Genomic DNA, 25,196 nt, shown 5'->3' on the forward strand with positions numbered 1-25,196 from the left:
CTTCTGCACTGTAGGGATTCTGTGATTCAATGAAAATGCTTCTTCATAATTGTTTTTATTTTGAAAAAGCAACCATATATTTCTCCATGGTACAATAGCTCATGGTGTAGAGTTTGGGATGGGTTTTGTGAGCAAAACAAAACTGTTGTTTCATTGAATTAAGTCACAATTTTGTAACACGTTATGATCCACAATGCAGAAAAAGACTGAAGCAATCTTAGTAAATCCCCTTTAAAAGGTGTTTTACATTAAAGTACAATCAGCTTGCTTTGCAATGAGTGGCAATTTTATAATGAGCTGCTTCAGCTATGTTTGAATATGTGATTGAAATGGGATGATATCTTTGTCAACTATTTATTCACTCCACTGGTTGGGGATCACTTTTAATGGGATTTGATGTGCACTGGGTAGAATAAGCACTCACTGGAAATGAACAGATGTGTTTTCTACCTCCTGCAGGGACGCGTGGAAAGCTCTGGGGAACTTGTCAAAAAATGAAGCCATGATGATTTACGTCGAGGAGATAAAGCAAACAGCACAGGAGGTGGTTTTTTTATTGCATGTTTAATATCCGCAATCTGAGTGCAATAAAGCATGATTATTTCATTGATGGGCCCCCCATCGCGTTCCATTTCCAAGGAAGAAGGAGCATTCATTCAGGTTTTACTTGAACTTGTTTTCTGGCCTACCCCTGCAGGCCTTGGAAGCAGGAATTTAAATACTGAAGGTTGTTCAGACTGGCTTGGAGGTAGAGAATGGTTGTTACCCCTGAGCGCTGTGGAAGGATCGGAGTTTGAACTCGCACAGTTTTCCCGCTGTGCCAATGGGAAGAAGCCCAGATTCTTCAGACAGAAGAAACATTGCAGGAAGTTGCCCAGAGTACTTTTACACCCCCTGGTGGCTGTGTGAAGAGTAATTATATATCCTGTCAATTAGAGAATTGCAGAGATCGAACAGTGGAGAAAACAAAGCGAATCCTAAAGCAGAACTATTTTTAGTTGTTATGAAAGAAAATTGAGATCCACCCACATCACGAGGACTCAAAGGTTTTATATTCAGAGTACTTGTTTTAGCTGAAGCAGCTGGAAATGACCTAAATTACTTAGGAGGGAACGTTTATAATATTATTAAACTGTCATGTAAAGTTGAATAACAAACGTATGAGTTGAATTGAGAAAATGTTGAGTTTGTTTCATGTGTAACTCTTGTGGAAGCCGCAGTGTCTCAAGCGGCAGCTTAACGTTTGGTAAAGGATAAAGACCCTTCACTTTTGTCTAACCCACTTTGATGGTGCCCACATGGATGTAGCCCGATAGTTGGCAGGATTGGCAGGACCATACGGTATTATAATCAGCACCATCACCTTGCGTAGAATCAGTCATGGTTGGAGAATGATTTTGTGACTCGGAAGTAACGTTAATGATGTAAGCCCCCTGAGCTATTGTTCCAAATGCTGGTAAAACGGGTCAGTGAGGTTGAGGATTTCTGCCGGTGACTTGCTCTTCCAGTCACAGGCCGTTCCTCTCCTGTGTTTGCTCCTGATAAGCTCACTAGTGCCTAATCCTGCCTAATCCCACTTTCCAGCATTTGATCCGTAGCCCCGCAGGTTACGACACTCCAGGTGCATATCAACACACCGTTCAAATGAGATGAGATTTTCCTCCTCTACCACCCTTTTAGGTGGTGAGTTCCACCCTCTGAAGCAGAATTTCCTCATCTCCCCTCTAATCTTTCGAGCAATCACTTCAAATCTCTGCTCCCTAATCACTGATCTCTTTGTCAAAATAGGCCCTTCCCATCCGCACAGACAGTGACCCAAACCGGGAATCGAACCTGGGGTCTCTGGCACTGTGAGGCAGCAGTGCTAACCACTGTGCCGCCTTGCCACCCAGTTCTCTGCACTGGATTTGATCTGCCACTTGTCCACCAACATGTCCGTGTCCTTTTGAAGTTCAAGACTATCCTCATCACAGCCGACAACATTTCCAATCTTTGTATCATCCGTAAATTTTGAAATCGTGCCCTAGGTCTAGGCCACAAATGTTGTTGTTCTGGAAAAAGCTGAAGGACAATTGCTGGGTGCCTGTTGGGTGATACTCTGCTGGTTTTTAAATGGTCTCTTCTCTAATCCATTTCCCCCTCAGGTTATCGATAAGATGTCGGGGACTGAAAGTGCAGAGCAGCACTTCCATCTGTTTGAGCCACTGTACGAAGTTGTCGAGGACATGCCTAGACCTCCAGGCTTCTCCCTGAAGAAGGTATCAGGTACGAGCAAAAAAATAGGGGATGGAGGATATTTCTTTGCTCGTGGTTAAAAGGTTGGAATGAAGGGAATCGATTAGCGTTCATTGCTTGTTTGTTTAACTTTATTGAATGAAGGTAGTTCCACCCCAATTCACTTGCAGCAGAATAAGACTGATCCCTAAGCCCTAGTTTCTGGTTCTCGTAATTAAGCCGTTAGTTAGCCCAGTGAACAGTGCACTCACATTGGAGACAAACTCCTGTTTCAGTTCTCAGTGTTAAACTAAACCTAGTGGGGAGATTTTCCGACCATGCCACACTGTTAGTAGATCATGCCAGTCCCCGAGAATAGCGTGCAGGACAAAACATCCATTTTGCACCCAGCACCAAACAGATTACGAGTCTACGGCCCTTTTCTAATGGCACAAACTAGATCGCACCCTGAAAGGGTATGAGGCCAATTAGCATATTCAAAGCAGCATTTAAATATGCATATCCAGTTCAGATCCCAACGCACGGAATTCACCTGACTTCGGGCGTCACAACGGCGGGAATCGCTACTGGTCTCCACTAGCGGAGGCCTGGCATGATGGCCACACTGGTGGGGGGTCAGGGGCCACTGAAACCCCTGGGTATTTGGGGGTATGGCTGGGCGGCACCAATCAGGCAGTACCCATCTGACGGGGCCCACCTAGCACACTGGCACTGCCCAGCAGTGGCCACCAGATAGCCTAGCAGTGCCATTCGGGCACTGCCACTGTGCCAGGGGCAGTGCCTAGGGGGTGGGGCCTGAGTGGGAGACCATGACAGTGGGGGGGTGGGGCTATGCAGGAGGAAGTCTGACGGGCATGGGTTGTGCAGGGATGGATCGTTAAGGCATTATCAATGGGGGGGGGGCGCATGTCGGGGGTATTGATGGGGGGCATGTCGGGGGTATCAATTGGAGGGGGGCATGTCAGAGTTTGGGCAAGGGAACCCATCGGGAGGGCCCCGATACCCCAATGCTGGTGACACGTATAGCAGAGGGGGTGGGGAACATGCCGATGATAGGTGGAATTCTCCCAAAAAATTTCTAAGTGTCATAACGGTGAGAATAATGGAGCGATGCGCGTGGGTCTTTTAGGAGCGCTCCGCACTGCAATCCTCCCACACTTCGTCACTGTTTTGGAGAGATGGGAGTTCCGCGCCAGTAATGGGGAGGGGCATAAACACGCTGGTGAGCCCGGCTTCTGAGCGCTTGGGTATGGTTACGCAAGGACACCCCGATCTCAGAGTGCACCCTCCCTTCCCCATGCATGACCCTGAACTGGAGGCCAGTGCACTGGACACCATGAAGAATGTTGTCTCTGTATCGTATAAATTAATTACATAGAATAACAGAGTCTACAGCACACAAACAGGCCATTTGGCCCAACTGGTCTATGCTGGGGATTAAAACCACAAGAGCCATTTTCCACCCTTCAGCACATCTCATAAAATCCCACAGTGCTGAAGGAGGCCACTCGGCCCATCGAGTCTGCACTGACAACAATCCCACCCTATCCCCGAGCCCCATGTATTTACCCTGCTAATCCCCCTGAGGGAGAATTTTGCATGGCCAATCCACCTAACCCACACATCTTTGGACTGTGGGAGGAAACCGGAGCATCCGGAGGAAACCCACGCAGACACGAGGAGAATGTGCAAACTCCACACAGACAGTGACCCAGAATTGAACCCGGTTCCCTCGCACTGTGAGGCAGCAGTGCTAACCATCTGTCTGCTCCTTTCTCCCTGAATTGTTAATCTGGCTTCCCCTTAAATGTATTTATGCTTTTCACCTCAAGTACTCCTTGAGCTAGCCAATTTGACATTCTCACTACTCTGTGGTAAAGAAGCTTCTTTTGAATTCCTGATGGGATTTATTGGTGACTGTCTTGTATATAGAGGGAGGAGGTCTTGTGGCGCAGTGGGTGTGTTCACATCTCTGGGTCTAAAGCTCTGGGTTCAAGTTGCACTCCAAGACTCAATGATCATGGAAGGTGCACTCAGAGCAGAGACCAACAGGTTAATTATCAACCTCTAATATGCCTGGGAGCAGGCGGCAAGAGGGGAAGAGTCATGCCTGACGAGGAGTGGCACCCCTCAAGCTATAGCTTCAGGCTGGTGACCTGAAAATGTAGGCTATGGAAACAGATGTAAATGTGAGCTTCATTTGCTTCACAAGAATTTAGGTGTAGGAAGAGAATCGTGAGAGAGAAAGATTTTATATTTATGGCCTTTGATTTGGGTCTTCCCTGCATGTGAAAACATTTTCTGTAGGTCTAAGCCATCAAACTCTTTTTATACTTTTCCAATTCAATCAAATCAAATCCAATTCAGAGTCTCAACAAGTTGAGACATTTCAGATCCAGGCTGACAAGACAGGGCAAGCGACCAAATCACCCTGTCCTGGGCCTGATCTACATGAGCCAAGTTGATTGGAGGAGCAAAGCAACACCTCCTCCAAGACTTGAGCTCATTTGCATCTTAGCCAAAAGGCCAGGATGCAGCTTTTAAAAATTGCTTCATATGAAACATATGAAGCCCCAATGCAACCCAATGACTTCAACCAAGTGGAGCATCCAATCCATACTACACTTGATCTTAGCCAAAAGGCCGAGAAGCTGTTCTGGATATTTTGGTTGGTGGAGTTTTCCATCCAACCATCTGAGGAGTTGGTGAGGAACACATCTGCAGTTAGAAGTGGACTTCAGGTGGGGGCTAATTGGCCACTTAAGGGCCTCAATTGGGACAAGAGTGGGTGGCCCATCTGAGGCATTGCCCGCCCCAGTGTAAAATCGTTGGGAAGTCAGGACAGGCGGGAACCTGGCAGGAAGCTCAGTTGCCCTGTTGTATGCTCCTCCAACCAACCCCCACCCCTCATGTGCCCTGTCTGGATACACCCCCCCCCCTTGCCCCCGGCGGGGGAATATGAAATTCAGACAATAATCTTAGAGCAACTTGATAAAATGTCTTTATCAGCCTTTTCATTTGTAGAAAAATAGGCAGCTTGTTCAGCCTTTCCTGATTAGTATATCCTCTAAGTACTGGTATTATCCTCATGAATCTTTTCCCCATGTCACTACGTCATATTTTTTATAATATGGAAATCAGAACTGTGCTTTATGGGTTGTCTAAACAAGCTTCTGTTTCTCGGTCCGATACCTCTGGAAATGAATCTCAGGTATTGGTTTGTCTTTTTCATATTCTCTCTCGCTGCTTTTAGTTATTTCATAAAATAGTACACCTCAGAAGGAGGCCATCGTGCCTGTGCCAGCTCTTTGAATGTAGTCCCCCGCAGGGCCAGGATTCCCCCCCAAAAATTTCTAAGTGCCGAATTCATGTAAAAACTTCAAGGGCATTCAAGGGCACAGTGGTTAGCACTGCTGCCTCTCAGCGCCAGGGACCCAGGTTCAATTTCCGGCTTGGGTCACTGTCTGTGTGGAGTTTGTACATTCTCCCCGTGTCTGCGTGGGTTTCCTCCGGGTGCTCCGATTTCCTCCCACAGTCTGAAAGACGTGCTAGTTAGGTGCATTGACCCGAACAGGCGCCGGAGTGTGGCGACTAGGGAAATTTCACAGTAACTTCATTGGTGTTAATGTAAGCCTTACTTGTGACTAATAAACAAACTTTAACTTTAACTTAACTTTAAAACTGGAGTGACTCCCACTGTTTTTTTGCGGGATTTTCCAAATGCATCTCCCAGACTCTGTACATTGCAGAGTGCCTCAGAGAGATTCACACTGAAAATCCAGGGGTGGGGCCTATCCCCACTGGAGAGGCTGGCAGCATAGCGCTGAGTGGGCTACTGCGCATACGCCGATCTGTCAGTGCTGAGACCGGTGCATGCGCAGTGGCCCTACACTGCTGGCCCCCTGATTGCTGGCCAGCACAGCAACCCCACCCCTCCGATTCCCCCCACCGCCCCAATTGCTGGCCTCCCGGACATTCCCGGGCCAGCCCAGGCCTGCCCCCCACCCAATGGCCTTCCTTCCCACACCCACCGATCCCGACTGCAGAGTGGCAGCGGGCCCTCCCCCCTCCAATAGGCCCTGGCCCCTGTCCTGGTGGGCATTGCCACCTTACCCCTTGGGCAGTGCCAGGGGGACAGGCTGGCACTGCCCAGGAGGCACCCCTCCTGCCCTTACTCCCTGATGCACCATCAATCGAGCAAAGACTAGTTTGTATGCAAGAACAAATGGGCTTTTATTAGCAAAAGACTTGGAGCACACCCATGCCAATGAACTGGTCCAGACTGAGGCGGGGGTGGGGAGCAGTCACCTTTATACCTGGACCAGGGGGGGAGGAGTCCTGGGCAGAGCTGGCAGGGACGTGTCCAGGCATGTCACACATACAGGCAATAAGCTAACAGTGATTTACCACACTCCCAACCTCCTGGGGAGCCTCCATGGGCCCCCTTCACTGTAGCAGGATTGGGCCACCAGCTCCCCATTAGTGGGGAGCTATTGTAAACCCCGCTGGAGCGAACCACTCCTGGTGGGGGGAGCGGGGGACAGGGAGTGCGTGGGGGGGAGGCTCACAGGCCAGAGACTTCAGTCCTGGGCCCACTAATGACACTAAGATGCTTATTTTAGTACTAAATCAGCTCCACGCTGATTTCCGATGCCGGAAATCCGGGCCTCGGAGACGCGCAGAGGCCGTGGCGCCCAGCGGGGAGCCCGCGAAATGGCCTCCACTGATGGTCATCTTCCAGATCTTTGCAACCCTCTCTGAAGAAAGTTCTTCTAATTTCCCTTCTACGCTATTGCCAATTACATTAATTTTATAAAGTCCTTTGGTTGCCAACCCATTTAACCCCAGGAAACAGTTTGTCCTCACGTTCGTTCACAAAATCCCTCATCATTTTGAATACGTCTATTAGGTTTCCTCTCAAGTTTCTCTGCTCCAAGGAAAAGAACTCCAACTTCTCCAATCACTCCAGGGGGTGATTCTCCCAGCCCACTGCTTTCACAGCGCAGCCGGCTGGGGGGCTCGAGCAGAGGCCGGGCTCCTCACTGGGTGCCATGGCCTCAGCAAGTGTCCGGCGCCTTCAGCTCCACGCCAGAAATCGGTGTGGAGCTGCATAATTTATTTAAATCATCATTTAAATATATTTTAAATATCATTCGTGGGCCTAGACTGAAGTTTCCGGACCCACTGACCTCTTTTGTGCCCGCGCCCCCTCTCAACCCTGAAGTGTTTCACTCCAGCAGGGTTTAGTATAGCTCCTCACTAGCGGGGAGCTGGCAGCCCAACCCCACTGGAGTGAAGGAGGAGAGCAATCGAGGCCCCCCCTCCTGCAGAGAATCAGGGATAAGAGGGGGTGGGGGCATCAGTGCCAGGGGGCCAGGCTGGCATTGCCAAAGTGGCAATGCCCAGGGGGCACCTTGGCACCGCCACCAGGCATTGGAAAGTGCCAAGGGGATGGGGCCAGAGTGGGCAGGGCCTAATAGGGGTGGGGCTTAATGGGGGCAGGGCGATTGGTGGGGGTTGGAGGCCCCGCTGCCACTCTGCATTTGCAGAGGGAGGGAGACCAGTGAATTGGGGTTGGCCATTGGGGTGGGTGGGCGGGGGGCAGGTCAACCTGCTGTGGGGGGGAGGGGGGCATCGGGACTGCCGGGGACAGTGGGGTGGAGATCGAGACAGGGCAACGGGGAGTTGAGGCTGGCCGGACATGTTGGGGATCCAGCGATCGGGCCGTGGCGGGGTCGCACAGCCAGCGATGCGGGGCTGGTCAGCAATCAGGTGGCCGGCAGTGCGGGGCCACTGTGCATGCACCAATCTCAGCACAGACAGATCAGCGCATGCGCAGTGGCCCACTCAGTGCTATGCTGCCGGCCTCTCCAGCAGGAATAGGCCCTGCTCACTGAGGCCCTGCCCACTGATTTTTAGCGTGATTCACGCTAGTGCACTCTGCAGTGCACAGACTGTGGGAGATTCATTTTGAAACTCCCGCTGAAAAAAACCAGCGGGATTTACTCCAGCTTTTGCACAAATTGGACACTTGGAATTTTTTTGGGAGAATCCCAGCCCTGGATCTCTGATACTGAATCATCCTGGCAAACCTGCCCTGTGGGGCCAGTTGGCTAGGCGACTAGCTTGTGGATAAGATTAACATCAACAACACAATATTCGATTCCTGTTCCAAACCGCTCAGCTTTCCATGTCTGTGCCTCTAGCTTTTTACCCTGTAACTCATTTTGACTCTTATTATCTCAGCAGTTATGAGGCTTCCTCTCTCTTTGTGAATGATGCAACACTTTTGAGCTTCTCACGTTGTGTTTAGTTTTCAAACATGACCAGGGTAAGCACAAAGAGAGCTGTTTATGGCAACAAAAACGTTCCAGCAATTAGCAAGTGGAAAACCTGAATGCTGAATGAAAGTAATATTTAAAATCTTAGTCCCAAGTTTGCTTCTATTTAGTTTGGTAATGTAATTAAGTGAGCAAACGAAATAATCGGAACACAAACATTTAACATTATGTGGCTGCTCCTTGTCTGCGTCAAACACTCCCAGGTGCACATTGAAACTTAAAAGTCCAGCCTCCACGTCAGCGATAGGCAACCTTGGCTGGTGAGTGGGCCACAAGATTGAAATCAGGCTTGCTCACTTACCATGACCCCATGAGTAAGATTAAATACATTTAATACTCGCTGAATATTTCATAACGAGTTATAGAAAATGCTGAATCATTTATATATTAGTAGAAACGTCATCAACTTCATATGGTTTTTTAAAAAAAATAAGTATTTACACTTTGGACACTCAATGGGCCGAATGTCCTCCTCCTGCACTGTAGGTATTCAATGAAGACAACCTTTCCTAAAGGACACATGTGGACATGGAATGTAACAGTAGGATAGTAAAATAATAAGGCATTTCTTTAAATCCATGTTCATTGATAAATGGGGAAATTGGAATCCATAATCAATGTTGTGTGCAACCAGCACTAGCCTGACATCACGTGCCCTTGCTTTACGCGCGTATCACGATAGTCATATCGGTAGCGGATGGGAACAAGTGGAATCTGGCAACTCTGCGCATGGGTAACGGTCAACAATTAAAAGGAAAGCAAGTTTTGCGTGATGTTCATTGCACACTCTTCTAATTGAATCACCGAATTGGTGAGCCTATGTTAAGTAATAAACTGTACAGTCTTGAATTCAATTCCATTGACCACACTGTGTGACAAAACCTTGGCCTGGATTTTTAGGTGAAAATGTTGAAGCTCCCCTGACGTCGACTCCGTATATTGCAAGGAATGGTGTGCTTAAAAACCACGACAGCAACATGACTTCAGAGGAGGAGGGTGATCAGGAACAAGATGTGGTAACAAACAGTAAGTCTTCTCCTAGTTCTTATCATTTTGTTGTAAGAGCGTCTGCTTAACCTTATGAATTTCTATGAACTCAACAACTATAGAGTTTTTGACCATGCCTATAAGATGGTCAGAAATTCCTTTCCAGCGCTTTTTTATTTGCCTTTTGCTTTGATCTGCAATGAACTTGGAGATATATTTCTGTGCGAGAAAAGTACTTCAAAAATGTAAACGAGCCCTTTATAGTCTTTTTTGTTTCTCCTTTCCCTCTTTATCTCTATCAGTGGGGCTAGCAGCAACGTTCAGATAATCTTTGAAAAACGTTCCCTCATCCTCCGCCCCCAAGACAATAATTCCAGTTTGGGAGCTAATTGTTTGGATACTACACCATGTTGCGTTACGGTACTTAAAATACTGCATTTTAAGTACCTTGGGTCATATTTTCCACTCTTCACGAACCTGAGCTGAAAAGTAACCAAAGTAAAACGGAAGTGTTAAGGGATAGTTAATTCTTGGGTTCCAATTTCCCCGTTAATCAATGAACACGGATTTAAAGAAATGCCTTATTATTTTACTATCGTACTGTTACATTCCATGTCCACATGTGTCCTTTAAGAAAGGTTGTCTTCATTGAATACCTACAGTGCAGAAGGAGGCCATTCGGCCCATTGAGTCTGCACTGACTCTCCAGGCCCGATCTCCAATTGCCCCTTAGCGTCCTAAAATGTGTAGGCTAGGGAGATTAGCGAGTAAACGAAAGCAAAATACTGCGGATGCTGGAATCTGAAACCAAAAGAGAAAATGCTTTGACAAAGGGTCATGTGGACTCGAAACGTCAGCCCTTTTCTCTCCTTACAGATGCTGCCTTGACCTGCTGAGATTTTCCAGCATTTTCTCTTTTGGTTAGCGGGTAAATACGTGGGGTTATTATAGAATCCCTACAATGCAGAAGGAAGCCATTCGGGCCATCGCGTCTGCACCGACCACAATCCCACCCAGGCTCTATACCCATAACCCCTCATATTTTACCCTGCTAATGTCCCTGACACTAGGGTTAATTTAGCATGGCCACTCCATCTAATCTGCACATCTTTGGACTATGGGAGGAAACCGGAGCACCCGGAGGAAACCTACGCAGACACGGGGAGAACATGCAAACTCCACACAGGCAGTCATCCAAGGGTGGAATTGAATCCTTGTCCCTGGCGCTGCGAGGCAGCAGTACTAACCGCTGTGCCACTGTGCTGTTTGTTCCACCACTGTCTTGTGGTGCAGTGGGTAGTGTTTCGACCTCTGAGCCAGAAGTTCCAGGTTTGAGTCCCACCCCAGAACTTGAGCCAAGGAAGGTGAGTTCACAAGGCAACCAAGGAGCATCAACCTGCCAATCCTTTCAACACACGCCAATGGCAGGCATTAAGAGTGGGAGACATTCTTGGTCAGCCGTCTGATGAAAAGAACACAGCAGCCTCTACCTTCAGCATTCATAGCTCCAGACTTTGACATGCATTTAAAAGTGCATGTTGTTACAGCAACTTGGACTCCCTGAGTGAGCTGTAACGCACCACCATATGTGGTGTTACATTAGCGTGATATTTATTCCTTTACCATTCTGCTATTCTTTAGGTTTTGCTACTTTTTCCTGAATTGCCTGCAAATCCAGCAGTTTAATTAACACGGACTTTCAGTGTCAACTTGCCATGCTTGTCATCTCCTTTACAAGTCTGTAGTCTACCTTCCGTCACGCTGTGTGACAGTGGTTGCCAATACAGGGCCTGGCCATAATATGAGCCAATTGTTGATCTATTTTCTAAGTTGCATTGATGAACACTGATGTTTACACTGGATTGGTTACTTCTTAGCTATCTAGAAAGACTTAAAGGATCATTATCTCAGGTCCTGGCTGTTATTTAACAGAACTATACGTTTCAAATCTGTAATGTTGCTGTGATTTCATGAACAAGATTTAAATTAAAATGAAAATCCAATATTTCTCATTTCCCTGTTTAATCTGTGCTTTTAGGGTGGCACGCTGGTTAGCACTGCTGCCCCACAGCACCATAGAATCCAAGATGGCGCTGGAGCGTGCCAACATCTTGCAAGCTGTGCCCAGCGTACCCTCTAATTATATCTTTTATCCTCATTCTATGCTTTTAACACTCCAACTCTTTTAAACTCTGTACATCCTCGCTATGACTGTAACACTACATTCTACCCTCACCTTGCCTTCTCTAGGAATGGTATGCTTTGTCTATATAGCGCACAAGAAACAATACTTTTCACTGTATATTAATATATGTGACAAATCAAATCAGGGACCTGGGTTCAATTCCGACCTTGGGTCACTGTCTATGTGGAGTTTGCACTTTCGCCCCGTGTCTGTGTGGGTTTCCTCCGGGTGCTCCAGTTTCCTCCCACAGTCCAAAGATGAGCAGGTTAGGTGGAGTAGCCATGCTAAATTACCCCTTGGTATCCAAAGATGTGTAGGTTAGTGGGATTAGCGGGGTAAATTTGGGGAGGTGATGGCCTAATGGTATTATCACTCGACTATTAATTCAGAAACTCAGCTAATGTTCTGGGGATCCGGATTCAAATCCCACCACGGCAGATGGTGGAATTTGAATTCAATAAAAATATTTGGAATTAAGAATCTGCAGATGACCACGAAACCTTTGTCGATTGTCAGAAAAACCCACCTGGTTCACTAATGTACTTTAGGGAAGGAAATCTGCCGTCCTTACCTGGTCTGGCCTACATGTGACTCCAGAGTCACAGCAATGTGGTTGACTCTCAACTGCCCTCCAAGGGCAACTGGGGATGAACAGTAAATACTGGCCAGCCAGCGATGCCCATATCCCATGAATGAATTTTTAAAAATACATGGGGTTATGGGATAAGGCAGGGACTGTAGGCCTGGATAAGATGCTCTTTCAGAGAGTCGGTGCACACTCGATAGCCTGAATGGCCTCCTGTGGGGATTCTATGGATTCTAACCATCTATACAGTATTAAAGTAGCAAATTTAAACTGAACATTCACCCAAAGAAGCCTCTGCCTTTTTTTGTCTCACTTCCATCAGTTTGTTAACATCAGAAGATCAGTGGAGCTTAGATCCTCTGGTGGTTGAGTATAGGAAGGCTGGATTCATTAGTTTATTGGAAAAAATCTCTTACACATTTTGGTCAGAACCTTCCGGCTGTTCACACTCCCACAACCACTGCAAGCCAGGACGGGGAATTTGGCACTCAGCCAAACCTCCGTTCACTGCAGCGGGACCAGTAAATCCCGCTGCAGTGAACAGCTGGAAAATTCTGCCCTTTTATATTTTATTTAAAAACATCCAAGGTGAAGGCAAGGAACTGGTTTAGATGCAATTTTTTTGCTGTAAAAATGTGAATGTGTTTTCCCTGCAAATGAATGCACATCAATTTGTAGATTATTAAACTGTAAAACTGGATCAGAAACACAATAATGTAGCCATTTCTTTATTTTTAAAAAGCACTTGATTTAGGTGCTGTTCTTAATATTTTTGTGGATAAATATCTTCTACCTTTCCGAATTTTTTCCGCTTTTTCTGCTCCTCCCTAATGATTTAGAATTCCTTGTAAGAGATGTACAACATGCTACAAGAACTGTCATTTAAACTGCCTACTACCCTGGGAAAATTAGACCTCCTGCTGCTATACCTGACGACTGTATTTTTTCTGAAAGATCTTGATGGAAAGTCAAAAGTTTACATAGTTTGAGATGTTGGAATTTCGGGTAAGTTAAGCCATTGCCAGTGAACTGCGATTCAGGAAGGGTGTAAAACTGCTGCAGATTGCACCTTCATCAGAATGGACGGAGCAGCAATTTTTGGAGGGTAAATATGCCAGACTGAAAGACATCGTGCAACATGCAGATAGATTCCGAAGATAGTTGGATAAGCAACCAGTGATCCACACTCCACACTGAAACAGCCAGTGTTGATAGACCTGAGGAAGAGACTGAAGGAAAGCTATGGGGGGGGATAAAATCTAGACCTCAAAACTTGCCTTCTTAGAAATGCTACTTTTTTATTCATTCATGAGATGTTGGCATCATTGGTTGGGCCAGCATTTATTATCCATTCCTCAGGGCATTTAAGAGTCGTTGCCGTGGATCTGGAGTCACATGTAGGCCAGACCAGGTAAGGACGACAAATTTCCTTCCCTAAAGGAACCAGGTGGGTTTTTATGACGATCACCAGTGGTCATAATTAGACTTTTAAAATTCCTGATTTCTATTGAACTCCAATTTCACCATCTGCCATGGTGAGATTTGAACCCGGGTCCCCAGAGGGTTATCTGGATTTCCCGACCAACTCCCATACCACTACACCACTGCCTCCCTTACTTAGATCATGCATTCAACCAGCTAGTGGAAGATCAGGCCTCCTTGTTAGCAGATTGATATAGGAAGGAGCTCAGGGTTCCAATTTTGAGGGACATTAGGACCTAACCTGCACATCTTTGGAGTGTGGGAGGAAGCCAGAGCACCCAGAGGAAACCCACGCAAACAAGGGGAGAGTGCGCAAACTCCAGACAGACAGTGACCCACTGATTGGCTTTATAGAAGGAATAAATTCTATCTGATTCGAACTGGTGCAAGAATTAATGAAGTCATCAATATAGTTTTAAACTTGGAGGTGGTGTCGAAAGAAATGCATTAGAAAATGAATGAGGGCAGGGGTGGGAAGGAATTATGATTTAAGTTTAGTGAAAAGGCACAGCAGTCTAAAATATAAATACCACTAAGTTAGTTTTTTTTATTGGTGTCATAAGTAGGCTTACATTAACACTGCAATGAAGTCACTGAACATCCCCTAGTCGCCACACTCCGGCGCCTGTTCGGGTAAACTGAGGAGAACTTACCATGGCCAATGCGGGATGGCAAGATGGCACAGTGGTTAGCACTGCTGCCTCACAGTGCCAGGGACCCGGGTTCAATTCCTGGCTTGGGTCACTGTCTGTCTGGAGTTTGCGCACTCTCCCCTTGTTTGCGTGGGTTTCCTCTGGGTGCTCTGGCTTCCTCCCACACTCCAAAGATGTGCAGGTTAGGTGGTTTTGCCATGCTAAATTGCCCCTTAGTATCAGGGGGATTAGCAGGGTAAATACATGGGGGTTATGAGGATAGGGCCTGGGTGGGATTGTGATCAGTGCAGACCCGATGAGCCAAATGGCCCTTTCTGCACTGCAGGGTTTCTATGAATGCACCTAAGCAGCACGTCTTTTGGACTGTGGGAGGAAACCGGAGCACCCGGAGGAAACCCACGCAGACACAGGGAGAACGTGCAGACTCCGCATAGTGACCCAAGCCAGGATTCGAACCCGGGGTCCCTGATGCTGTGAGGCAACAATGCTAACCACTGTGCCACCGTGCTGCCACCATTAGTGAGGTATTGAAAGATATACCAAGGACATGTCGCACAATGCTTTTAAGATTGAAGGAGTTCTTTTCAAATGGACTCTCAATCACAGACCCTCAATCTATGTTATACTAAATCTCATAATATGAAAGTGCTGCATTTTTGCAATGCTTTAATAATACTTTTAAGAAAACCAACAATTACTTAGAGTAAACATTTCAGGACTATTTCACTTATGTAGACAATGATGAGACAGACTACACAAACCAGAGACCCGGAACATTCTAGTTTATACCTAACTGACCTTCTAATGTGGTTAAAGATTGTGCATGTATCCATAGGGAAGAAGGAAAGGATAGGGTGCAGAATATAGCATTGCAGTTACCAATAGGTTGAGGAGAAGGATCAGCTTAATATACGATGGGTCCATTCAAAGGCCTGATGGCAGCAGGGCAGAAGCTGTTCTTGAGTCAGTTGGTGTGTGTTTTATTTATTTATTTAGTGTCACAAGTAGGCTTACACGAAGTCACTGCATTTTCAAACTTTTGTATCATTTCCCAACGGAAGAAGGTGGAAGGGGAGTATGTCCAGGGTGCGTGAATAGATAGGGTGAATCAAGATTGTGCATGTATGCTCTTAATCAGTTCACAGATCACACCAAATATAAACAGCCCTAGTCCAAATCAATATTAACACCCCATTTAAATGTTTAACCGTCTCAAAGAAAATTATTATTTTATTATTCGAAAACTTCCCATAATCTGATGAATTTCAACGTACTGAGATCTGCATCACTTCAATGTGACGTTCTCAAGGACATGTTATAGCTCTGTGCAAACCCCAGTCCAGTGTCTCAGTGTTATTTACTCATAAAACAACTGTATGTCTCTGTAACATGGTGGAAGGTTTAGTTGAGTGACAGCATTTCCACAATTACAAAAACCAAACCAAGGAGAGAATAATATGAAGAGTAAATGTTCAGTGGGCCAGGCACCGTTGTAACGGCATTTGCTGAATGCAGGAGTGCGGATTGAGAACATCCCAACAGCAGCTGGTCTCCTATCTTACTTCACTAACGACCGTTAATTTATATAAAATGGGTGACTTGCCTCTTATTCTTCCTTCTCTTTCCCACTTTGCATTTCTCTCTCTCTCTCACTCGCACACACCAGCTCGAGAGATTATATCATGGAACCTCTGGAAAGCGGCATGGTGGCACAGTGGTTAGCACTGCTGCCTCACAGCGTTAGGGACCCGGGCTCAATTCCCGCCTTGGGTGACTGTGTGGCATTTACACATTCTTTGCGTGTCTGTGTTAGTTTCCTCCTGGGTGCTCCAATTTCCCCCCACACTCCAAAGGTGTGTGGGTTAGGTGGATTGGCCATTCTAAATTGCCCCTTAGTGTCAGGGAATTAACAGGGTAAGTATGTGAGGTTACAGGGATATTGCCTGGGTGGGATTGTTGTCAGTGCAGGCTCGATGGGCTGAATGCCTGCTTCTACACTGCAGGGATTCTATGATTCTTTACTGAACCCCAGGAGTCCGTGGACCCAGGTTTAAGAACTGCTGATATCGGGGCCCAGTTCAGATGGATCTGAAAGTGAATGAAGCAAAATTGGAAGGGGAAACGGTCGTACAAATGCTGCACATTAACATACAAAAGCCATTATAACAACAGGCCGTAATTAGAACCGAGGGATATGATGTTCTAGCCTTAACGGAAAGGCAAATTCAGCCAGGGCCGGACCGTGCACTGCCTGGACTCAATGGGCAGAATGGCCTCCTTCTGTGCAATAAATGACTCCATCACTTTAAATATTCTGGAGAAGGATTATGCAATTTAATTTGTAGAGGCAAAATCTTTATTTGCAGATTTATTTTTGTAGGAAAAGCAGATCAATTTAATGAGAATGAGGTCAGTCAAGACGGTGACAGTAGCAATGAGACGCATCAAGCCAATGGCATTTATCCAGACGATGGTGGCCATCTTGATCCAGAGCTTGGCATCTCCCAGTTGGACACATCCATAGAAATCGTGAGGTCAAGGCAATCTCTGGAGCACGCCTCGCAACCTCACAACACCACAGGTATGCTGTTTGAAGATAATGTCAAAAATGAAACAGAGGGGAGGTAAGAATTATTTTCACAGTGAACTGTTGTGCCCTGGAACGCACTGCCGAAAAAGAGTGGTTGATGCAGGTTCAAGAGTAACTTTCAAAAAGGAATTGACTAAATATTTGAAAAGGGAAAATAATGCTGGGCTATGAGGAATGAAACCCAATTGGATGACTGTCTTCAAAGAGTGGAGATGCTGGCGTTGGACTGGGGTGGGCACAGTAAGAAGTCTCACAACACCAGGTTAAAGTCCAACAGGTTTATTTAGAATCACGAGCTTTCGGAGCACTGCTCCTTCATCAGATGATCACCTGATGAAGGAGTAACACTCCGAAAGCTCATGATTCCAAATAAACCTGTTGGACTTTAACCCGGTGCTATGAGACGACGTCTTACTATTCAAAGGGAATAGGCATAAGAGGCTGAATAGCTTCCTCCTGTGTAAATCTTTGGCGTTATTTTAACCTCCAAAAACAGTGGATTTGGTTTGGATGAGTGGTTGAAAAAATTAGAATCCCAACGCATCTCAAACCTGCCACTTCAGGTTTCCATGAACATGGGATGAGGAACAAATGGCCAAATCCACCATCTGCAGACAGGACATTGAAATCTTTTAAGGAGACCACGTGCCTTAACTTTAACAGCCATTATATTTTTAACCACAGTCGGCCCAGTGTCCCTCGCCTTGGGGATCTCGACAGGTAAAAGGAGATGAGAAAGGCTGCAATCATGTAGTAAGTGCCTTGACAGCACTCCTTGTGGATTAGGAGGAGCAGAAGTGTTCGCTCCAAGCTGATGCACCATCAATCGAGCAAAGACTAGTTTGTATGCAAGAACAAATAGACTTTTATTAGCAAAAGACTTGGAGCACACCCATGCCGATGAACTGGTCCAGACTGAGGCAGGGGGGTGGGGAGCAGTCGCCTTTATACCTGGACCAGGGCGGGGAGGTGTCTCGGGTAGGGCCGGCAGGGATGTGTCCAGGCATGTCACATATACAGGTAATAAGCTAACAGTGGTTTACCTCACAAGCCCAACATGTTTACTTGTATAATCCACGCAAACCAGCCTCCCATCCGTTGATTCTGTCTACACTTCCCACTGTCTCGGAAAAGCAACCAGCAAAATCAAGGACTCCACCCATCCTGGACATACTCCCTTCCACCTTCTTCCGTTGGGAAAAGATACAGAAGTCTGAAAACACAGTGGCTTCGTGTAAGCCTACTTGTGACGCTAAAAAATAAAACATGTACCGACCGACTCAAGAACAGCTTCTTCTCTGCTGCCATCAGACTTTTGAATGGATCTATCATATATTAAGCTGATCCTTCTCCTCACCCTATTGGTAGCTGCAACACTATATTCTGCACTCTATCCTTTCCTTCTCCCCTATGTACTCTATGAACGGTATGTTTTGTCTGTAACAGCGCACAAGAAACAATACTTTTCACTGTATCCCAATACATGTGACACATCAATTCAAATGATTCAATTCCCTCATCTCTCCCACATCAGAGATCTGTCAGCTCCTCCCATCTCTTCCCCACTCCCTCCCAAGCCCCGGATTTACCCCTCAAATACACCCACTTGATGTCAGCCCAGCTCCTGACCTTGTGCTGCAGGATTCCCACTCAGAGGCAACCAGTCTCTCAATCAAACTGAAAACCTGCAAAATAAAACTGCCAAAAAACATCTGCAGTTAAGGCTGTAAGACGTTTGGGAAACCAAGCTATCAGGCTTCCCCTTTTTTACAAGAAGAAGAATCTCTACAGTGCAGAAGGAGGCCATTCGGCCCATCAAGTCTGCACCAACCACAGTCCCACCCAGGCCCTATCTCCGTAACCCCTCATATTTATCCCAGCTAATCCCCCTGACTCTGAGGGGTAATTTAGCATGGCCAATCAACCTAACCCGCACATCTTTGGACTGTGGGAGGAAACCAGAGCACCCGGAGGAAACCCAGGCAGAAGGTGAAAATTCCACACGGACAGTGATCCGTGGGTCCCTGGCACTGTGAGACAGCAGTGCTAACCATTGTGCCACCGTGTCGCCCTTATCAACTCCCCTTCCTGTACTGAACGCACACCGAGGTCATAATCACAGCCTTGATTTCAATTACAACAAGTCCTAAAAATGCAACATCGGATGGATTTGGAATAGACTTGTCATTGTTGACACACTGTAACCTCTCCAGTCCAAAATGTTTGGGACCAAGTCATTTCCGGATTCTGGAACTTTCTGGATAGTAGAATGGTGCTAGGAAGCCTGAGCACAAGTGTGTGAATTGGAAAACACCATGGCGGGATTTTTACCATCCCGCCATGGGAGTGGAGCGGGCGAGGGGCGGAACATGGAAAGGTCCATTGAGCTTGAATGGGATTTTACGGTTTCGGGACGAGCAAGACCATAAAGTCCCTCACCATGGCTGGAATTTTCCGGCTGTTCTCCGGCCACTGCGAGCCAGGATGGAGAATTTGGCACTCAGCCAAATCTCCGTTCGCTGCAGCAGAATCAGAGAATCCCACTGGCCTGAACAGCCGGACAATTCTGGCTCATAGCCGTAAATATTTACCCAAAGCAGACAACCGTGATGAAGTGTTATAAAGCTGTACTAATTTTTTTTTTTACTTAATCCAAATTCTGTATCTTCCATGTTTCTATTCCCAAAGTATCGTAATAAAATGATGCATAAGCTGTTTGGATCTGCTCAATAATTTTCTATACAATTCGAAACGATAGATTTGCAGACTGGAGAAGTGAACAGCAGATCATTGGTCATAATTGACGATCTATAAAAAGTGCATAACTTATGTTCACCGCACTGTTGCTGCTGTGGAACCTCACTATCTCAGGGATAATTGTCTAAATGGCTACTTGTTCTAATGTGCACGATTAGACCATCACCACAAGTTCAGCTGCAAAAGACTAGAAATTGGTTCCTATGCATTTATCTTAATTGTATTTCCTGTAATGCTCATAGTACCAGTAATTCTTGAATCATTTGCAGGGGCTTGTATATCATTTGAAACGGTTCACCATTCTGCAACAGAACTCTATTGAGAATGAAGCTCACATGTTCTCTACGAAGTGCTCCATGAGAGTCAATTTGGTCAGAAAATCCGAGGGACCCTGTGTGAAGGTTACATTCATTTCTTTTGTTTCTCCCCAGTTTTTGTTTTTCTCTTGAAAGCAAATTACTGCTGGAATCTGAAACCAAAGGGACATCCTGACTCGAAATGTCAGCTCTTTTCTCTCCTTACAGATGTTGCTGAGAATTTCCAGCATTTTCTCTTTTGATTTCTTGTCCTCATAAAATGGCCGTCAAAACTATCAGTGCTTTGCTTCCTGGTTGAGAGGAACAGGACATCAGCTGTAAAAACTAGATTTTGGGGTTTTCACTTTAGCATTTAAAAGCATGACCTGTCTTTTTTGAAGCAATCTTTTCTTGACTTAACCAGGAATTGGTACCAGTCCTGACTCCTTAGTCTTTAAAGCAGTGATAGGCAGCCTTGGCTAGTGAGTGGGCCTCTCCTTCATCTCAGTGGGCCGCAATATTGAAACCAGTCTTGTTCACTAACTATGACCCCGTGAATAAGATTAAACACATTTAATACACACCAAATATTCCATCACAAGTTATAAAAAATGCTTAATCATTTATATACTAATGGAACTGTCATCAATCTCAAATGGTAAAAACAATATACATATTTATACTTTCGACGCAGAGGGAGTGCATAGCTCTCACAGTCAATGCTGTAAGCAATCAGCATGAACCTCACTTCACTTGCCCTTGCTTTACATGCATATCACTTCAGTCACACTGGCAACAGAAAAACTACGCAGATGGAAATCAGTAGAATGTGACTACCCTCTACGTGGGCAATGATCAACAGAATGTCTCATGGGCTGCACTCGGAACCCAGTCGGACTGCATGTGGACCCTGGGCCGCTGATTCCCCCACCACTGTTTCAAAGAGTGTGTTATTCAGAAACCCTGGTGAAGATCCACAAATGCAGAAGATAAAATTATTCTAGTAAAGATTAGGTGACGTGAAACTGGAAACTTAATAACGTTGCAGATTTTTGGCATTTTCTTTGCTACATATCATTTTTCATTTTGGCAAATTTCAACTTTTGATCTTCAGACAGAAGCAAGAGTTACACGGTGGAAGGAGCTGACCAGAATCATTTCACAAGTGACTCAGAAAGCGAAGTGTTCTGCGATTCTGTGGAAGAATTGGACCATGACAAGGTATTGATGGTAGGAAAATGTCATTATAATTAGGAAAAAAGCACTCATTTTGTTCTGAATGGTGGTAACTTGGTATTAAAATTATTTTCATGAAAAATAGAAGGCAGATTGGTGGTTCAGTATACCGCTCATTGCAGGAATGAATTGCTGAACCAAGAATTGGTATCATCTTATAATTTTTCACTGTTAGGGTACCAGATCAGAAACCCCAAGGTATATTATGAAGCCAGACTAGACCCCAACAATTTTTCTATTTTGGCATTAATGTGAGGATAGGATGTTTCACTCCAAGCACAATTCTACTGACAAACTAGGGAACATTTATCAAAACAAACTTTAGTTAACAACAGTTTAACTATAATAAATAAATTAGCTGAACTTTTAACAATTGAACAATACTTAAACATGGCCAGATACAATTCTTAACTGCTTGGCTACCACTATTAATTCCAATCAAGTAATATTTCTCTTATAGACTTAAATCCCTCTTTAAAATTAGTCAGCAAAACAGAGGCATATTTGTTTTGACTTGGCTTAAGAGTCTTGGAGCTTTCAGAAAACATCTGGAGAGACAGCGAGACACTTCTTTCTTCCACCAGCTCCAGGCAGCAACTGCTCTTGGTTTAAAATGAAAATGAAATTGTTTTTTTCCTGCAAGCTTAGCTTCTCCCATTAGCCACACGACTCTGTCCCTACCAATCAACCGAATAAAAACTCACATGACTTTGCATACCTTGTCTAAAATCCCAGGAGAACATAAGTAAACAAAAGGTCCATTAACTCTACAAAACAACGCATTCCTAGCTAAAATCAGTTGTTATCTTGCATTCTTTGCATCTGCTGCATGTTTCCCAGACAAATTGACTCTTGTAACAAAACACTGCCTCTTAAAGCAGCCCTGCCTTAAACATAAAATATATCAAAATAGCACAGTATCATCACACACACAAACTGGAATGATTTCCTTTCTCAGCTATGTGTTGCATGGTCGGAAACGCCTTTATAATAAGGGGGGATAATAAGCAAGGAGGAGGTGTACAGCATAGGGATGAACTTTGCAGAATCCCTAGTGGAAGAGGTCTTCTCCTGCAATATGTCTCCTACTTCAGCCAGGTTTGCTTCCTTGAAGAAAGAGGACATTGGAGAGCGAGGCTGGAATTTCCATGATGGGCTGCCCCCTGATAGTGGTGGCTTGCCAATGGCCGCCAGTGGGATTTTCCAGTCCTCCCAAAGTCTACGGTGTTTTGCATGGCTTACCACCCACCACCCCCCCCCCCCCCCCATCCGCCATCAGTTAAACTGCAGCTGGGGTCGACGGGATCAGAAGAACCCACCGGTGGGTAGAGTTAGAAAATAACACCCTGTGTCCACTCATGCTGATCTTGAATGTTACTGTGTGGTTTGGGACAACATTGTATAGGGACCTAGAAAGGGTTTTTTAATCCATTCATGGAATGTTGGTGCCTCTGGCATGGCCAGCATTTATCGCCCGGTCCTAATTGCCCTTGCCAAGGTGGTGGTGGGCCACGTCCTTAACAGCTGGGTGGTTTGCTAGGCCAATCTCTGAGGTGCGTTAAAAGTGAAGTTCGTTGTCATGGGTCTGGTGTTATTTTCAGGCCAGACTGGGCAAGGTTGGCAAATAATCTTTCCAAAAGGCCATTGATGAACAGGTGGGTTTTTACCACAATCCAATCTTTACACAGACCACATAATTGATGCTAGCTTTTTTTTTAAGAAAAGCTGAGTTTGAACTCTCTAGCTGCTTATGTGATGAGATTTGAACTCATGCACCCTGGTTACTAATCTGTAGCATAACACCATGCTATCATTCACGTATCCCATTACGTTACATGAAGCAAGATGTGATTTGACAGTAAGACTTTTTAAAAATTCTTTCCTAGGATATGCGCCTTGCTGGGCAAGACCAGCATTCGTTGACCATCCCTAATTGCCCTTGAACTGTGTGGCTTGCTAGACTATTTCAAAGGGCTGTTAGGAGTCGACCGCATTACTGTAGGTCTAAAGCCACATGTAGGCCAGACCAGATTTCCTTCCCTAAAGGGACATTACTGAACGAATTCAGCTTTTACGACAACCTAAGATAGTTTCATGGTGCCCATTACTGAGACTAGCCTTCAATTCAGATTTATTAATTAGAATTCAAAATCCAGCAGCTGCCATGGAGGGATTTGAACCCCTGCCACCAGGGCATTAGCCTGGCTCTCTGGATTACTGGTCGAGAGACAAGACCAGGACACCAGCCTTATAAGGTTGTGGGCATCTACGTTCAGAATGGTGTTGAGGAGAATTGAGCTTCTCTGAAGAGCTATCTGAAACAGAAGATTTGATTTCTGTTTTAAAGGCCTTGGTGCAATTAATCCAAGTAGTCATTTTGTTTCCATTTACAGTATCTTCCGAGTGAACATCACCTCAGTGGTCACTAGAGGGAGCAATTTGCTGTAGTTGAACACATCCTTCAGTTGTTCAAACCTTCCCTATGTTACATAGAGACAACCCTCTAATGAGCGCTGTCCATCCCACTCTCCCTCTCAGGAATAAACCTCCAGCATATAAACTCTGCAATTCACGCCCCCCTACCCCCCCCCCCCCTCAAAAATTGCCAGGGGAGGCGATGGTCTAGTGGTATTATCGTTAGACTATTCATCTAGAAACTCAGCTAATGTCCTGGGGACCTGGGTTCGATTCTCACCACGGAAGATGGTAGAATTTGAATTCAGTAAAACATATCTGGAATTAAGAATCTACTGATGACCATGAAACCATTGTCGATTGTCAAAAAAACCCATCTGGTTCCTTGAGGGAAGGAAATCTGCCGTCCTTACCTGGTCTGGCCTGCATGTGACTCCAGAGCCACAGCAATGTGGTTGACTCTCGACTGCCCTCGGGCAACTAGGGGTGGGCAATAAATACTGGCCAGCCAGCGACGCCCATGTCCCATGAATGAATAAAAGAAAGAATGATTGATTGAGTCCGTTGGCGTGGAGAATAATGAAACCATCGGACTGAGTTTTAACGTTCAACACTTGTGGAAAATGGACACTGAGCAATCGAATACTCGTTTACGCTTTTCCATTGATTTATGTCCTGCCACATTTTCATGCTGAATGAAGCTGCAAGTTTCTGTAACGCAGTGACCAGCTTATGTGAGTTCAAGGTGGAAAGATAGGTGTAGAGATCTGGGCCTAGACAGAAGGTACATCTATGCATTAGATTCCAGACAAACCACACCAAACGAATGCTTTCCCATTCTTCTGCTCTTCTTAACATATTCTTCTACTGTCTCTCGTCCCTCACCTTGTCCTGTCTCCTCCTCCTCTGTATCTCTCCCCCAGACTGGAATTCACTTCGAAGCTTACTAATTGAGGTGGAGTGTCAACATTCAGCCTGAGGCTGGCGGGTTGGGTGAAGGAAAAATAATTAGTGAAATATGGGAAGAGGCTGGGTAACTCTGATTTTCTTTTAGTGGCACAGTGGTAATATCACTGGACTTAGCTATCCAGAGGCCCAGGCTAATGTTCTGGGGCAATACAGGTTTAAATTCCACTACGGCAGCCGGTGGAATTTAAATTTCAATTCATAAATCTCGAATGTAAAGTTAGTCTCAAATATGGTGACCATGAAACCATTGTCAAATGTTGTAAAAACTAATGTCCCTTTAGGGAAGGAAATCTGCCGTCCTTACCCAATGTGGTCTACATGTGACTCCAGACCTACAGTAATGTGGTTGACTCTTAGCTGCCCACTGAAATGGCCTAGCAGGCCATTCAGCACAAGGGCAATTGGGAATGGGCAGCAAATACTGGACTTGCCAGGGATGCCCACATTCTATGAAGGAGTCAAGA

The 25,196-nt window shown here is 45.6% G+C and overlaps 1 protein-coding gene and 1 pseudogene across 5 annotated transcripts in view; one reads left to right on the forward strand and one right to left on the reverse strand.

Moving 5' to 3' along the window:
• acbd4 (acyl-CoA binding domain containing 4) overlaps positions 1-25,196 on the forward strand; it is a 123,376-nt gene that overhangs the window by 35,442 nt on the left and 62,738 nt on the right. For 3 of the 5 annotated variants that reach the window (XM_078223948.1, XM_078223947.1, XM_078223952.1), the window contains 5 exons: positions 460-544; positions 2,145-2,265; positions 9,477-9,602; positions 16,850-17,050; positions 21,227-21,342. In XM_078223948.1, coding sequence (XP_078080074.1) covers positions 460-544; positions 2,145-2,265; positions 9,477-9,602; positions 16,850-17,050; positions 21,227-21,342 — 649 coding nt within the window. The remainder of the gene's footprint in view (positions 1-459; positions 545-2,144; positions 2,266-9,476; positions 9,603-16,849; positions 17,051-21,226; positions 21,343-25,196) is intronic. The other 2 variants (XM_078223951.1, XM_078223950.1) reach the window with 1 other exon arrangement.
• LOC144501011 (U2 spliceosomal RNA) lies at positions 4,688-4,890 on the reverse strand (annotated as a pseudogene).

This window comes from Mustelus asterias, chromosome 11 (assembly GCF_964213995.1).
Source record: "Mustelus asterias chromosome 11, sMusAst1.hap1.1, whole genome shotgun sequence".
In the NCBI taxonomy this organism is placed as follows: Eukaryota; Metazoa; Chordata; class Chondrichthyes; order Carcharhiniformes; family Triakidae; genus Mustelus; species Mustelus asterias.